The sequence below is a fragment of the Vigna unguiculata genome, chromosome 11 (genome assembly GCF_037176805.1).
Source record: "Vigna unguiculata cultivar grain cowpea cultivar isolate G323 ecotype 2 chromosome 11, ASM3717680v1, whole genome shotgun sequence".
Taxonomy (NCBI): domain Eukaryota; kingdom Viridiplantae; phylum Streptophyta; class Magnoliopsida; order Fabales; family Fabaceae; genus Vigna; species Vigna unguiculata.
The window spans coordinates 1341537-1357972 of record NC_140802.1 but is presented as its reverse complement, the minus strand read 5'-3'; the positions used below and the strand labels follow the sequence as shown (position 1 = coordinate 1357972).

Below are 16436 nucleotides of genomic sequence, written 5' to 3'. Positions count from 1 at the left end.
ATAATAATAAAATAATCTTGAGATAAAATTAGTTTTGACTGCATGTAATTGGCAAAAATTTTTTGGTGCAAATATTTAGTAAAATTATCGGAATAGACAAATTTAAAATTAATTAAGAAAGTGTGTATGTCGTGACAATAGTTTAAAGTTGTGTCCAAAATCTATACGATTTTAGTTTAAAATATTTTAAAATCTATACGATTTTAAAATATTTTAGTTGTGTCCATAATTTTTAAATCTACTTATTTCTGTAGTTTTTCATAATATATTTCGAGTTTGCAACTTCTGTCACACGTTGAGATGGTAAAAAGAAAATCATCAAACTGTTTGACGTGGTATTTTTGGTAGATAAACTACGATAACGTGGTTCATTGTTGGTTTTACAGAAATTCCATTATGCTTTTCTACAACTCTAGCTCGAGAGAATCATTTTCAGGGACGAAAGAGAATTCATCAAAACTCTCGACATTTATGTTGAGCACTGTCACCGTCTTAGAATGTCAAAATCACTTGTCGAGAAAAAAATACATTGGTATCAAGCGAGTAGATAAAAATTGGTTTATTCCAACCTTAACGTAAAGTTGTATGCAAATAAATAACACATCAAAACTTGATAAATTTACAAATTCCTATTCACCTTCTCTGAAGAATAAGAAGAGATTGAATAAAGAGGAAATCAGTAACTTTACTTAATTATGCATAAGCTGAGGCATGAGTTGGTAACACTTATAAGATAAGATACTATTAGCCTGCTTTTGATCAGGTGAATTTAAGAAATTGTTACTAAATGAAACCAGCTGCTTCAATATATAGAAGGGACAGTGCCAGAATGATATGCTATAGTACTGCATCATGATTTATTTCCACTAGTTAAGAAACAAAGTCCTACGTCTCTGCTAAAAGGGCAGGAATTAATCAAGGCTCATCAAAAAGACTTATGACTTTCTAATATATACATAACGTTAACCGAAACATTTACATGCTGATATACAAGTATGAAACACAATGTCAGCCTAAAACCTAACTTACTGAGACTGGTGCCTTGAATTTAGTTGTTTTACCTTTACCTCCATCCCATGCAGTTGTGAGGATGACCCTTCATCGGGTTGACCCTACAAGAAAGTGAAATTTAAGGAATGAGAGAAGGGCTGAGAATATGTGTGTGTGTGTGTGTATATATATATATATATCACGAGTGCAACTCTGCTGCCACATTTGGTAAAACTATCTTAAACATAAAAAAACTTTGGGTTATGTGTTGTCTAAAATGTAACTGTTCCTTGTAATGCCCTACAGCCATCAAACTAAATACAGAAAATATTATAATTTAAATTTGGTCAACTTTGGAAAAAGATCAAGGTATTTCTGAGATAAATCAGCCAAGAAAATGTAAGACATTTTTGTATTTTCCTCTTTCTATGAAGAGACATACAAAAGCAGTACCATGACAGGTCATGTCATAATTTCAGGATTAACTTCAGGAATCATAAAGGTGTTGAAAATTTTAATATCGAAATCTTTCAATTATAACTTCTCTCCTTTTCTTTCCATTTTTGATAGAGTCCAATAATGTTAGTTAACCATAAAACCGATCCCACCAAGAGTGATAAATCTTGCTTGGTTAGCGGTTCTTATAGTTCATTCCATACTAATCATGGATGCAAAAACACAAACTATAGGGAGTAATAGATGACTAGATAGTCATTTAGTCCATAAAATATTAGGAGCCAGCCACTCATTTTAGTTCTTGAAAAAACTGAAATTGCTCATGATATCCCAGAAAGTTAAATCTATCAGTCAGTTTCATCACTACTTCACCTTATGTCAGTTAACACTAACGGGAATACATGTGATACATAATGCGCAAAGTTGAATTCACATGTGGCTTTGAAACAACATCATGTGAAATTACAAAATGTAGCAGATCATTCATGAGATTCACCAAGAAATGTGAAACTTTGTCCACACTAGCTGAGTACTTAGAAGGTCCTCTCTAATCCATTTTCTTAACTTTTAGTTTCGCACAATGTTTTTTTACTTAATTCACTGATTCCTTTGTATTGAAATTTGAAATTCTCCATTACAAAGCTTCGTGTTTCATTGAGCAGAGGGAAGAAGCAAACCGAAAAGAATGTGTGAAATGGGTAAAGGAGTACAGGCAGAAGTTGGAAGCTGCTTTGTTCAATATGTGCATAAAATATGGAACTTAACATGCCACACATCCACTTCATTGGTGTTAATTTAACAGACAAACTCAAATGACAAACACATTGATATTTCAAGGACCTCATGAGCATTTTCAGTCTTTCAAGGACTAAAATAACGAATTCCTTACCTTTTAAAAATTACTATTTACTCAACAGTAAAAGTATAGTAGAGTTCATACCATCGCATGCACCCTTTGTGGGGCCATGTAACAGGGATCATGGATGGATGCAATTGAGTTCAACTGTCCCTAAATCAAGATTCAACCCAAAACTAGATGTTATAAATCTAAAATCCCAAACTACTGAAAATATTAGAAAAAACCAAAGAGTAGACATTATTTATTACCGGGTCTTGGATGCCATGCTGGTTGCAGTGATAATCATTACGAATAGCAGATACCGAATTCAATTGATGGCACTTCAACAAATTAAGGAGAGCAAATTATTCTTTGAAGTAACAGGAAGCAGATTACAACTGGGTAACTGCTACATCATATTGAATTTCAAATTTCTAAATTTAGAGACCAACTACCATTCCAAAATCAATCCGCTGAGTAGCAAAATAGCCATCCAGATTCTGAGCCCTGGAGTTTAGCCGCTCCTGTAACAGAGTTTGTTAAATTGGCTGAAATTTCAGGATCCACACGCACTCTTTTGTTTGGCACAATGTAAGAAGTAGAAATGGGAAAATGTCATACCATCTTTTGAATGCTATGCTGTGATTTATGTGAACAAGGAAGACCAGCTGCTTGTGCATTGGGGTTTTCCTATAACAAATACAGACCATAAGATATTTTTCTATGATGAAATATCACAATCAGTAATGAATCTGACATGTACTTCAAACAAGAAGCACTAACCACTTGCTGCCAGCTAGAATCGACTCCCATAGCAATGGTATCTGGTTCAGGGCTTACCTATTAAGCATCACTACATAAGAGGGGCACACAAAGGCTATCTGATTATGGAAACGGAGTCTGTAACATTAGCATTATGTCTGACATGACAAAATAACCTTTCTTTTTCTTAGAGTACCATTCTTTTTGTTAGTAATGATCAGCAGTATTACTTAGACTTACCTCTTGAGAACCAAAACATGGAAGGTTCGGTTCTCTGACTCTCTGAATTGAACCATTCAGGTTCTCACACTTTCTCAGAGCTTCTTCCAACGCCTTTACAGCAGCAATGTAAGTCTCGTAGGATAAAGATCCTTCATCACCCAATCCAAAAGCTCGTTGACATAAATTACTATAGCGCTCAGCCCTAGAGTCAGAGACAACGACATCTGCCACAGACAGATCTCTTTTCTTGGCATCTTTTGTCCAGCGTTTTAATATATACCGAGGAGGGATGCTATGTACACCAGAAATCTGTAGCACAATCATTACATGCCTACAAAGATAGCCATTGAAATCAATTGAATAGCAAGAGCATGATGCTTCTGAAGTCGATTCATTCCACGTCACAACAAAATCTTGATTGTCCTCGAAATCCCGAACCTTAAACATTTTCATTGCCCCATCTTCGCTCTCTTTCCTTGGATGACAAGCAACAGCTCCCAAAACCTCACCCTGGAACTTTTTAAACACCGCATTGGTGTACAACTCCACCATTTGTTTCCCAAAAGGGGATGGAGATTTCAACACTGGCATTCTACACAGAGTTTCAAAATCCGCCTTGGCTTCCTCCTCACACTTATCCCTCAACACCACTCTGTACTGCTCCAGAAACTCTTTCAGAGTAGTTTTCCTCTGCACATATTTATCAAACATACAGTTCATGGCTTCTGATCTCTGCACAGTCGACATTCCTGCTAAAATCCTGCCATTCATAAACGCAGGTACCCACCGTTTCCGATCCTCAAAAATCTCACACAACCAACTCTCATCACCCATGTCAAACCTCTCAACCATCTCCCCCCACCTCTTCTCAAACTGCTCCTTTGTCCTAGACCTCAAAACACAATTACTAAACCCACTCATAAACTCACCACCGTGCCCATGAATCCGGCGACCGAGCTTCTCCGGAACCTTACTCAACACATGCCACAGACAAAAGCAATGACAAGACTCAGGAACCACTTGAGCAACCGCTCTCTTCAGCACTTCATCACAGTCAGTGAGCATCACCTTTGGAGCACGTCCTCCCATTGCCCTCAACCAATTCCTCATCAGCCACACATACGTGGATTCAGACCCATCAGACACAAACGCCAATCCCAGCAACAAAAACTGAAGATGGTGATTCACACCAACAAACGGAACAAAGGGCAATCTACACTCGTTTTTAACGTGAGTGGTGTCCAAAAGCACCACATCGCTAAAGTGTCTGTAATCAAGCCTAGCCTTAGCGTCCACCCAGAAAACACTCCTCAACCGCTGTTCCTCGTTAAAATCGACCGCGAAAAAGAAATTAGGGTTTTCATTCTGCATAGACATGAAAGCGTTGAGCAAAAATTGAAGGTCACCTTGGGCGAAAGGTAAGTGTTGCAGTGTTTTTTTAACCTTGAGTTTCCTTGAAGGACTTGCGTTGTTGTTAACATTATTATTGGGTTTAGGGTTACTGTGAATGGGGGAAATTTGGTGGTTATGGTGTTTGATGAAAGAAGAGATGATCCATGTACCGTGGGGTGTTCGTTTCACGTGCATGGAGGCCTTGCAATCGGTTTTGGCCCGGGCAGGGGCCCGTTTGGGCTTGTGGCTTGGTGGGGCGCCGTAGCGAGTGCAGGCGAATTTGGCGTCGATGAAGTTGCCGGAGATCCGGGATCGGCGGCTGGCTTTGATTATGGCGGAGAAACCCACAGATTTCGCGTGGGCTTGGTAGAATGCGAAAGCTTCCTCCTTCGAATTAAACTCAGGCCCGGGCCCAGCCGCGGGCTCCGCCTCCATTTTAGTCGGCGATTGTGAGATGGGAAGTTCAAAGTAATACAATTGGTGGGAAACAAACAAACCAAAAATCTCTTCTTTTCGCTTCCTTTGGTATTTTCTTCCACTTAAATAAGCATTCTTTGTTTTTTGCATCCTTGGAAAAATAAATAAGAATGTTGTGGCATAACATGTTCCTTTTTACTAGATTTACAAAATTAAGTTAACATGTACATACAAAGTCTTTGAAAAAATGTTCTGAACCTTTCTTTCTCTAAGTACATTGTCGAAAAGCAAAAACTGTTCCAAATGTACACTGTGTATATATGTTCATAAAAGCTAAGTACAAGAACAAGTACAACTTTATTGCACTTGAATACCTACCTAATCATGCAATAGTCCTTTCTTGACATCTCTATGTTGCTGAACAATCAAAACTGAGCCATGAATATCAAAGTCTGAAGAGGCCAAGACATCACCAACAGTTCCCAGTTCTGGACACTCTTCCCAATCACTCATACCAATTGTTAGTGAACTCTGTCCTCTACCACCTTTTCCTACTATAAACAAAGAATACATGTCCCCTATCTGTTTCAAAGCAGCCACCGTTTCTGCTCCATGCTTCACAAACTTCTCCACATACCCTATATGGCCTGAAGTCACATACCTGTTGTAGAAGTCCACCATGAAGGTGTTGTCAATCTCATTCACCGTCTCCTCCCCAGACAGTGACATCAAAATTTCCTTTTCCTCTGATTGTCCACTCTCTATCTGTTCGCTCTGTGATGAAGATGTCAGAAGAAATCTTATGATCGTTAAGTTCACTCGTGGACTTCCTGAAATGCGTAGGCTCCATGCAATAGCCTCACGGTCATCAGGGCCACCAAAGAAAAGTGTTGCAATGTTTTGTATGCCTTCAGATGCTACTAGCTGTGAGAAGCCAGGTACCCTTGCAAGGCCTCTTTCCACTATGACACCTACTGAACAAGGGGCATGTCTTAGCACCTTCTGGTTGGTGATCCTTATACCCTCTTTTCCACTTTCCAATTTCCCATCAATGCGTTGGTGCTTGTGGAAGGGGAGTAGCACAATTGACACTTGCAGATCTTCTGCTTCATTGCACACATCTTCGTACAAGGAGGGGAAAGAAGACACTGCCCTTCTTTGGTGGACTAGAATCTTTGTTTCTGCAGTGAATGAATCCAAAGAATTGTTGATTTCCACCACATCATTGCCCCCATAGTCCTCATCGTCGCTAAGGTCAGCATTTTCTTTCTCATGGTACAACAGGTTGGACTTGATCTTCTTCACAAGCTCTATTAGGTGCATTAAGTAAGTGGTAGATGGTGATACTCTAGACCCATGTACTGCTAGCACTGTTGCAAGTATGGCAGATACCTGACGAGGGTCATATACACAAGCCAGAATTCGAAGCTCATCTTCCATTTGTTGTGGTTCAATTGCAGTGTAGTTGTTTGCAAACATTTTGTCTTCCCCTCTCACTAGAAAAGCCACAATCATTCCTGATATTATTGTGTTAAGTACTATTGATACCAACAGAACATTGTACGCTTCTGAATCGAAAGTCTGTGAATCAACACAAGAACCATTGAATTAGTCTGCAAATTTGAGACGAGGAAGAGATAGGGAGGTACAATGCATCGAGTTTTTCCTTATACCAAAATCAACTTACACTCAACTTTTAAGCTCGTAACATCAGTTCATTTCATCTTTTTATCCAAACAGGTTATAATTCAACAAAGTCAGGAAATATACTCACAATTACTTGCTTTGCTGCTGCACCAATGAATAGAAGGTCGGCATAACCTCTAGTGTTCAATATGAAGCCAAGAAAAATTCCTTCACTTGTGGGAATTTTGAGGTAGCGGGAAGCTATAAGAGTTCCACCGAGCTTGCTTCCAATGCTCAATAATATCAGTATGGCCATATTGGCCACACGCTGCAAGCTCTTGAAGACATTTATCAGGTCACACTGCAACCCCAAGTAGCCAAAATACACCGGAAGCACAAAGTTGTAAATAGAATAACCAAGTTTGTGCAGCAATGTTCTAGCTGTTTTCCCTTCCTTGGGGAACAACAAACCAATGATGAAACAACTCATAATACTGTTGTAACCACAAATCTCTATTATCATTGAGCTAGTCAGAAGAATGAACAGAATGAGTAACAACTCAGGAGCCTTGAGGTACTTCTGGTTTCTGTTTCTTGCGTTTAACCAAACTGCCAAGTGCCGGTTAACGTAAACCACGAACACAGTGATTACAAAGCAACCTAAACCAGAAGAAATGTGATTTGCTTTTCTCCAGTTAACCATCACATTGAAGAGCAACAAGCACCCCATTTCTGTGATCAACGCAGATGACACTGCCGTTCGCCCCACGTCTGATGCTGCAAACCTCAACTCTGCTGCCAAACGAATCACCATTGGGGAGCTTGTGTATGACACCACTAGCATGATGATCATTGAAAAATAATACAAAGGGGCATTGTCAAGGGTGTTCAACTCTTGATGCAAGTAAAATGAGACAGATAGACCAAAAACAGCACCCATCAGGGCACCACCACAGGCTACAAAGTTCACCCTACGCAGATTGCGCATTGCGTAGTGCATATTCATCTCTAACCCAAACAAAAACATGAAATGTATGCGACAGAAGAAGCTCACAACTTCATAGTAGTTTATTGAACTAGCAGGAAAAAATGTAGCCTTAATATACGGAATGTGTGACATTGGACCTAGCGCCAACCCAGCCTGTTGAACAATTTACAAACAGAAAAAGAAAACATCATTGTTAAATATTCATTGACAAAATTAAGGTACTTGGTGTTTGATTACTACCAGAATCTGCGCAATTGGTCCAGGTTGACCCACAGTCCTAAAGACAACGTTGAAGATATGTGACACGACAAGAATGCAGGACACTTGCATGCCCATTGAGCTTAGGGGGTTAACCAGATCATTGTTGCAGAACATGGAGTGAGTGGCATCCATTGTGCTTGCAGTGTTTCTCAAAACTCAAACCAAAAATTCAGAGGAATCAAACGTTGTAGAAGCAATTCATACGAGGTTCTATGTTCCGTCAATCTTCTTTTGCATAAGGGAATGTTGCAATCTTTGTTTCAGATCCTAAATTATTGGTAAAAAACACGTAACACAACACAGGCCCCTTATAGTTATTCTTCCTAAACTTTAGCTCATGCTAACACTTATTTATTATTTTTTACATAACTCAAAATAAAATATTTTTCTGGCCGCAATAGTTATCATCATTATTATTATTATTATTATTTATATAACTGAAAATATTATTAGTTATAATTTTTTCATAAAATAATGAATATTTGATTAAAAAAAGAGAGTGAAAGACAGAAGTAGTTTGGTGGTGGTGAGTTAATATTGGGACTGAGTCAGAGCAGTCACCTTCCAATACCCATATCTCTGTCTTGTCATCTGCTGCCGTCTTTTCTCAGAAATCCAATTTTTCTCTCTGTTTCTTTCAGCTTTGGCGCAAAACCATCAAAAAGTTTTCACCTTTCTTCTCTGTCCAATTCGTTCGGGTAAAAAATAGGTTTTTCAATTCCTTCATTTTTCCATCGGATTCTCTTCTTTCGTTTTCACTGTTTAACACTACAGACTAGCCGTGGAGGCCCGATCGATTCTCTTCCCTGGATTTTACTGCACACGATAGTTGTTGTTGCTGTGATTTCACTCTTTAGTTTAATTATTTCTTTTATGGGTTTGATTTTCGAGGAAATCGGTGATCAGAAAGCTGTCAACTAACTTTATTCTGTTTCTGAAGGACTTGGGATCCTGTTCCTGACTAGAATTTTGTCAATTGTCGTTGTTGACTCGTCTTTTCTGGGTTCACTTGCAGGATCAAGTAACGATTTTTGAGTTTGTTCTTGACCTCTGTCTTCCATGCCTTCGATCATGTCACCCCAGTGGCAAGACAAGGCTGCTGGTTTCTTTTCTTCCTCTGGTATCATTCGCTAAATTGCTTCACTTCTCTCTTTCTTATTTCCTTTGTTCTTATTTGTGGATAAAGTATAACATAAAATAAACTTTTGGACAGTTTGTAACTGAGATTTTTGTGAAAATTAATTCCATAAGCTTATTTTAGTTCATGAATTACTGAGAAGTTTATTTGAATTAAGCCTTTCTGGTCTCTGATTGTTCACATATAGGAGTCAAGCTTAAAGAAGCCAAGGAATCAGCAGGAACATTTGTTGGTGAGGTCACCAAGGATACAAAAAGTAATGTGGCTGAAGTGGCTGGACGAGTGGGATCAATGGTCAAGAGTCGGTGGGCACTTCTCCAGCAGCCATCCACGAGACATGCTGTGCAGGATCGCTTGATATCAGCGGCTGCTACAACTGGCACGCTCCTGAGGAGAGGCTTGTCAGGGACAAAGGATAAGGTGGTTGTGGGAAAGTCCAAGGTTGAAGAGGTAACTTAGTTGAATAAATGATTCTAGATTGTGATGGGTAACTTTTTAGAAAGGTATAAATGATTTTGTTCACAAGGTTTTCAAAACAAGAAACGGAATGAGCACAATTTGTAATTTTAGTAAATGTTAAGTATATTAACTTCAAATGAAGACAAAACAAAGTCTTATGGGATTTTATTTTCTTATGACATCTAATCCCTTTCTTTTGGTAAAGGGAATGCCTTATCCAAATTGATTTTGGATTATAGAATTCTTTCTTTCAGTTGGATGTTGGATAACTCGTTATCTGGTTGTAGATTGTTCTAAACTGATATTCTGAACTTGGTGTTAATCAAATGGATCTTTGGAATTTTTGTTCTCTTGTTTTTCTCTTTTCTGTCCTTTCCTTCTTTAAATATCTTACTTGCTATTCACATGCCAGGATATCATCGGTTTGTTGCTCCTAATCTTTACTTTCTTCTCTTTCTGATTTTCCATCATGTTGATTTATTTCAGGTGGCAAAAATTACAGCACAAAAAAGTAAGACTATCTTGACAGATATTGAAAGATGGCAAAAGGTAAAACGACTTTGGGCTATCGATCACATATTTTTTACTGTATGCGAATTTGCAATTGTTCTTACTGTAATTTTCTTTTGCAGGGAGTTGCAAGCACTGATGGTAAGTTTCTCAACCACATGACGGAGAAAGAGAGCAGTTTTTCTCATGCATCACAGTCTTTGTTGGCTATGTAGAATAGGTTCCATTATTCCCACAAGGCATTTTGGGATAAATTCCACTTTGATGCTTTTTTAGTAACAGTTTTTGACTGTCAAGTCATATAGAAGTATAGCATTCTTTGTTTTTGTGTAGCTTTTTACTTTGTATTTAAGATTTGCTGCCTGCCTAGTGCCTGCACAATGGTGCTTAATTATTAGCTTATCTTGATCCCAGTATTTGGAGTTCCAATTGAGGTTACTGTGCAGAGGCAAGATTACTGCAAACCTATTCCTCGGATATTGGTCAATTGTGCAGATTATCTTATAGTTTCAGGTAGCTATTTCTAGAGTAAGACTCCACATTCATGGAGCAGTTTTTTTTTTAATCTTTGCTTTTGATCTAATTGTTATTTTAAAAGCATTTGGTCCAATGGTAATTTCATTAATTTTATTTAAGCAGGTTTGAACTCGCTAGATCTTTTTAAATCTGAAGGGAATAAAAAGGTTATTCACCAATTGGTTTCCCTATACAACCAAGGTAATAATTCTTTCAGTGATGGGTAAGTTTGAGTTATTATACTTGGATGATATTATGCATGCTACTGTAATTGCATTGCAGATTCTACGGCTTCAGTACCAGAAGGCACGAATCCTGTTGATGTAGCAGCTCTTGTGAAATATTACCTTGCCAGCCTTCCTGAGCCACTTACCACATTAGAGCTTTATAATGAGATTAGAGGTGCTCGGTCCAGTATATACTCCATGAGAAACATACTCAAGAGGCTTTCCAGTGTAAACTACATGACCCTAGAGTTTATAACAGCCCTTCTACTCCGTGTTAGCCAGAAGTCACTTCTCAACAAGGTAGAAAACTTACCTTCAAATCCTATTCTTGATATTCTTAAGCGTGGTTTTTTTATTTTTTTATTTTTTTATAGTTTGATCAATAATAATTTATTATTTTTTGTAATTGGAGCACCCTGTTGTACAATATATTTACATTTTTTTATCAATATATTGTTTGTGTGGTAAATGGAGCACACTGTTTTCCAATATATTTATTTTGGACCAAGAGTAATCATGAGTGTAAACTATCCTCATAAATCATAATAAAACAAGAAAGAAAAGAGATAGAATATGAAAAAGAATCATTAGCAAAATTCTCGTCTTGTAATATTATTCATTCTTTCAATATCACTATTTCCTAGGTGCATAACTTGCTTTGTTATGATTGGTTGCTTTCCTCAGTCCCTGCAATATCTCTGTGCTTTACTATTATTGGTTTCCCATCACTTGGGTGACCTTAAGAATAATCATGTAGTCTTTACTTGTTTATTACTTCATAAAAATTGGATTAGAGTAGCATGCTGAAGATTGTTGATGTTTGCCAGATGGATGCTCGGAGCTTAGCTATGGAAATGGCACCTGTTATTATGTGGCAAAAGGAAAACAGACCTGAATTTTATCGTCAATATTGGAATCAGATGTCAAAAAGTCCTTCCGAAAAGAGTGTGGATACACCACCTGGTTCATATACTGCCTGGGACATGCTTGCCGGTAAGCAAAGTTATACTAAAACATGTAAATTTTTTAAGATAATCAACACGACTTCAAATATTATTTACTATTGCCGGTGGCCAGAAGGTTGGTGACTACGTGGGGCATTACATGAAATCACTCTAGTTTCTTAAACAATGTGGATTTTCTAAGTCAAAATGATCTATATGCAATAATCTTAACTAAGCTTAAACTTTTACATTGCCATGTGAGGGAAGACCAATGAAAGGCCTAATAAGGGGAGTTGATCACATGAAAAATAACTGATGCAATAGTTGAGGAGGACTATCGGACACCTTAAGGAGGCAGTTGATATACATTAGTCTTCTTTAGTTCATTGGAACTATAGATAGTCTTTTTTGTTAAGCCTTTAACAGGCTCTTGTTGCTGGTGTAGTTGAAAGCATATTTTTTTTACTGTTTAGTGCTGAAACATAGTAAGTGGAAATAAGAAGATTTTTAGTGCCATACTCCTTGAATAACAAACCTTAATAGTTGGTACCAGTGAATGTTCAACAAATTTCTCATAGGGTTGACACTGATTTCTGATGTTTTTACGCCAGTTTGGTTAAGCAAATCAATACTATCATGCAAGTCAATTACTAAAATTAACTGATACTAGCTTTATCTTGGGATTATCTTTCTAAAAATTTGTTTTGAGGTTGTTTTTTGTATATCTTTCAATTGACATTGCATTTTACTGACTAGCCACTGCAGTGTTTTCTAGGAGGGTGCCAAATTCAGTTTAGCAGTTTATTATTTTACTTCTCTTGAACTAAACTCCATCTGAAAAAATTAATGCAGATTATAGACTTATCAGATTAGTACTGATTCGAGATTACCATTTCTTTTCTTGTTTCGTCTGCTGCAGATGATGGTGAAGCCATAGATGCATCCTCTCCTATTCCTTTGGATGATGGCACGCCAGTAGACTTTGGTGCAATTGAAGTTATTCAGTTGCTGGTGGAGCATCATAATGCAATCTTCACAGATGCAAATGAGACAGTTTGGAAATGAGTCGTTTTAATCCTCTTCCTGTATTTGTTGGCTGATTTGGATATATTGGTCTAGGAATATTTTTTTCCCGATCTGGTCAAGAAGATCATTCTTAACAAGCTATATTTGAAGTTATCCACAATCATCAAGCTGCAGAATGATGTTGGATATTACCGGTCGGTTCTAGTGATAAGGGTATCCGTTTTTCGATTTATTTTGCTTTTAGGGTTTTTTACTTCATGAGAAATGTTAGCAACACTTATATAACACACTCTTCGTAATACACACTCTACGATTGGTTAAAATTTGTTGAAAACTACTGAAAGAGAATCATTAAATGAGTACCCGTCAAAATTTGTGAATTCCCATAAAATTCAATCAATAGTAGAGTGTGTTCAAGAGTGTGTTAGAAATTAGTGTTGGTATACCTATGTGGGGGTAAGAGTAGCAAACTTTTTGTACAGCCATAATTGCAGAAATTATTGTCACTCGTGCTCTGTTATCATGGTCTTTTGCTTGGATTGATGATATGTGATCTTTGTTTATAGTTACGTATAGAATCGTGTATTCATATTTGGTACACTGTAGTTGAATGGATCATTTAAATACTGTCCCTGATTGTTGGAATGCTGCGAAAGGGGTGAAGTTTGATTTGAGGAGCTGCTGAAGTAAATACCAAGATTTTTCTTTTTTCCTTCCAAACTGGAGATTTATAATTCATTTTTACTCTTAGGATCTTACAATTCAGTGTACATAAGTGCCTGATTTTTGGGGGGCCATACTAGAGGATAGTCAAAGGCTATTCTGTTCATATTGCAACTAAGTAGGATGCAGTATATAATGAAAATAGTTCTATTTGCTTTTTGTTTGTTTCTGGTTGATAAAATGAAGTACCTACAAAGTATAATAAATATGGGGAAGCACTCAAATGTGCAGGTATTAAGTTCAACGACTAATTAGATATTGTTCAGCTCAGCTTGAGTTTTTCCTTGATTGTTTCAAGCAGCCTGATATAAGTTCATACATTGGCAAACATCTAGTGTTGACAGTATACCAAAAGGATGGCACACTTAAAGGATAAAAACGATTGCAGGGCATAGCAGTTAGCACTCCAATCAAAAGAAAACAGTTCATTGTTCTGTTGAGGTTGGAATGTGCTCAAAGTATTCAAAAATCTCACTTGGGAAGTCCTTGAATAAGACATTTGAAGTTGTAATTTGAGAATTTTCCTCCAATCCAAGAGTTGGCAACCCAGTCCCAAGCTTCTGGCTGCATACACATTCTGAAAATTTCTTCTGGTCGAACCCATCAATAAAATTTGGATCAAAGGTCTCTGGAACAAGGTCCTGGCACTCTGGGAAGAGTGGAAAGTCGATTAGTGGCTCAGGGAGCAGAGGGAAGTTGTACCCTGATGAAGACTCAAACGATGGTACTGTGTGAAGTGGGGTGGCATCAACCTCAACACCACTGAAGTAATCATTTTCCATCTGTTCATAGTTTGGCTTTATCAAATCTTGAAGGTTGATCATCTCGAACACCTCGGTGTTTCCCACGTAGGAAGTAGTGTAACAAAGGTTTTCCTCCACCTGGTTTGAACTGCATGGAGGAGCCTGAATAGCCACATGTTATGTATTAAATCGAGCATTTTATAAAAGATATGAAAACCCTGCTACAATGAAATTGCTGACACATCTAAGTTTCTGATAAAACATCTTCCACTTCCCCATTAATCATGAATTACACGCAGTCATGCAATCGCTATTCTATTGCCGTTTTTTCTCATAACCAAAATGTGTAATAATACAAGGCAAAACCAATGGTTACAAAACCCTGAATGTGTGTAATTTCTATGGACACTAAATAGATACATACCTTATCCACTAGCACTTGAGTAAGAGGAGTTTTTCCCTTGTTTTTCTGCAACTTTAACGTTGGTGGCTTCTGCAACATCCTCTCCAACCTTTTTCTCCGACTGCTCCAAAAGTTTTTCACATCATTGTCCGTTCTCCCCGGCAAATACGTTGCAATTTTGGCCCATTTGTTTCCAAACTGTGCCTGCATTTCCATCACCAATCTCTCTTCTTCTGCCGAAAACTTGCATCCACTACACATTCCAAACTTTCCTCGTAAAACAAAACAATCAAATTTTGTACATCATCATCGCATCATCGTTATAGTACTACAACACCAACACCATCGTCATTATCAATAGTACCAAACATAATCACTTTTGACTTTTAACAATAGTTACATAGATTGAACTGAAAGAGGGTGAAAACCCCAGGATGTTACATCAGATTTTAGATCGAAAAAAGAATCTGATTTTCTTCATAGTTTTCCCTCAGAGTCAGATTCTGCATGATCAAACTTTGTGAGACATATCATAGGATAAACAAACCGATAACTTTGTGGGACAGATCATAGGATAAAGAAACAGATAATTTTGTGGGACAGATCATAGGATAAACAAACAGATAACTTTGTGAGACATATCATAGGATAAACAAACAGATAACTTTGAGGGACAGGTCATAGGATAAACAAACAGATAACTTTGTGGGATAGATCATAGGATAAAAAACAGACAACTTTGTGGGATAGATCATAGGAGAACACAAACAGATAACTTTATCACTAATACTGGTAACAAAACACCAACTTTGTTGTACTAGGAGTCATGCACAGGATAACACAACAAAGAATTCATGCATGCATGCATGCACAGAAAAGGGTGAGAGAGAGAGAGTTAGAAGTAAACTCACGTCTTCAAGTTTGGTCTAAGTTTGTTAACCCATCTAAGGCGACAAGATTTTCCTGTTCGTGGCAACAAGCCTTTGGATCGAATGGAGCTCCACTCTCTCGGACCATACTTTTGGACATGTCTCAGAAGCACTTCATCTTCTTCTCTACTCCATGGTCCCTTCTTCACGTACCCTCTCTCCAACTCTCTTTCCATTTCAATGCTTCTTCCTCAATCTTCACACACAACCACACTAAATCTTTTTCAAATGGGTATGCATGTGTTTCTCTTCTCATCTTTCTGACGTGGCAGTATCCGGTTGGAGGTGCCTTTTGGTGGCGTAGGTGGACTCCATGCAGAGGATTGCTCTCTCCCCCCACTCTTGCACTTTCAACGGTTTTGACGGTTAGTGGCAACATGCGCCATTTGTTCTCCGTTCAATTAAGGTTTCTATTTCAAACTGCCCCAACACTTCTTCCATCTATATTTTTTGAGTTAAAAATTTAAATATTTCAAATTTAAATATTTCAAATTCAAATTTAAACGAGCACACCATTTATAAATTATAAATTCATTTAAGAATTTAACTATGATTTAGAGTTTCAAACGTTGAAATTATTAGTATATACGTACTCGGTAATTTTATTTTATTTTTTTGTGAATAAAGGAAATAAAGGAACAACAGTAAATAGATGTTAGAAGCACCATCAAGATGAAGACAAAAGTGAGAAATTTTGTTGATGAAAATTGTAACAACTTGTGTTTTTTATATATAAATGTGAGTGTGTTTAAAAAGTGTTGATTAAATTTATTTATTTTTTTATCTTTAATATAATTGGTATGGGATAGTTCTGGTTTTATATGAGAAATGATGAATGATGGTAGATTAGAAAAATGTGTGGGAAT

The 16436-nt window shown here is 37.4% G+C and overlaps 4 protein-coding genes across 12 annotated transcripts; 1 reads left to right on the top strand and 3 right to left on the bottom strand.

Annotated features, from left to right (window-relative positions):
* Positions 1-835: 835 nt before the first annotated feature.
* Positions 836-5302, bottom strand: LOC114168220 (protein FAR-RED IMPAIRED RESPONSE 1-like). 9 transcript variants are annotated; one of them, XM_028052963.2, is made up of 8 exons: positions 4712-5282; positions 3287-4633; positions 3068-3124; positions 2906-2974; positions 2740-2808; positions 2554-2625; positions 2387-2455; positions 836-1112 (listed from the first exon to the last, which is right to left on the bottom strand). In XM_028052963.2, the coding sequence occupies exons 1-8, from the start codon at positions 5225-5227 to the stop codon at positions 1026-1028; spliced, it is 2286 nt and encodes a 761-aa protein (XP_027908764.2). In that variant the 5' UTR covers positions 5228-5282; the 3' UTR covers positions 836-1025. The 9 variants fall into 9 exon arrangements, 5 of the variants coding, with proteins under 5 accessions (XP_027908764.2, XP_027908765.2, XP_027908763.2 ...); XM_028052964.2 differs by having other exon boundaries at positions 2387-2449; positions 3287-5289; XM_028052962.2 differs by having other exon boundaries at positions 3287-5281.
* Positions 5303-5428: 126 nt separating this feature from the next.
* On the bottom strand, positions 5429-8208 carry LOC114169045 (cation/H(+) antiporter 2-like). The gene is made up of 3 exons (XM_085668793.1): positions 7932-8208; positions 6852-7844; positions 5429-6658 (listed from the first exon to the last, which is right to left on the bottom strand). The coding sequence occupies exons 1-3, from the start codon at positions 8082-8084 to the stop codon at positions 5456-5458; spliced, it is 2349 nt and encodes a 782-aa protein (XP_085524919.1). The 5' UTR covers positions 8085-8208; the 3' UTR covers positions 5429-5455.
* A 250-nt stretch (positions 8209-8458) lies between these two features.
* On the top strand, positions 8459-13363 carry LOC114169043 (small G protein family protein / RhoGAP family protein). Its single transcript, XM_028054060.2, has 10 exons — positions 8459-8650; positions 8968-9072; positions 9278-9540; positions 10036-10098; positions 10182-10200; positions 10474-10572; positions 10699-10776; positions 10858-11102; positions 11630-11795; positions 12666-13363. Exons 2-10 carry the CDS (start codon positions 9012-9014, stop codon positions 12809-12811), a joined length of 1140 nt encoding a protein of 379 aa, XP_027909861.1. The 5' UTR covers positions 8459-8650; positions 8968-9011; the 3' UTR covers positions 12812-13363.
* A 207-nt stretch (positions 13364-13570) lies between these two features.
* On the bottom strand, positions 13571-15764 carry LOC114169362 (transcription factor DUO1-like). The gene is made up of 3 exons (XM_028054501.2): positions 15553-15764; positions 14663-14894; positions 13571-14400 (listed from the first exon to the last, which is right to left on the bottom strand). The coding sequence occupies exons 1-3, from the start codon at positions 15744-15746 to the stop codon at positions 13921-13923; spliced, it is 906 nt and encodes a 301-aa protein (XP_027910302.2). The 5' UTR covers positions 15747-15764; the 3' UTR covers positions 13571-13920.
* Between the last annotated feature and the right edge of the window lie 672 nt (positions 15765-16436).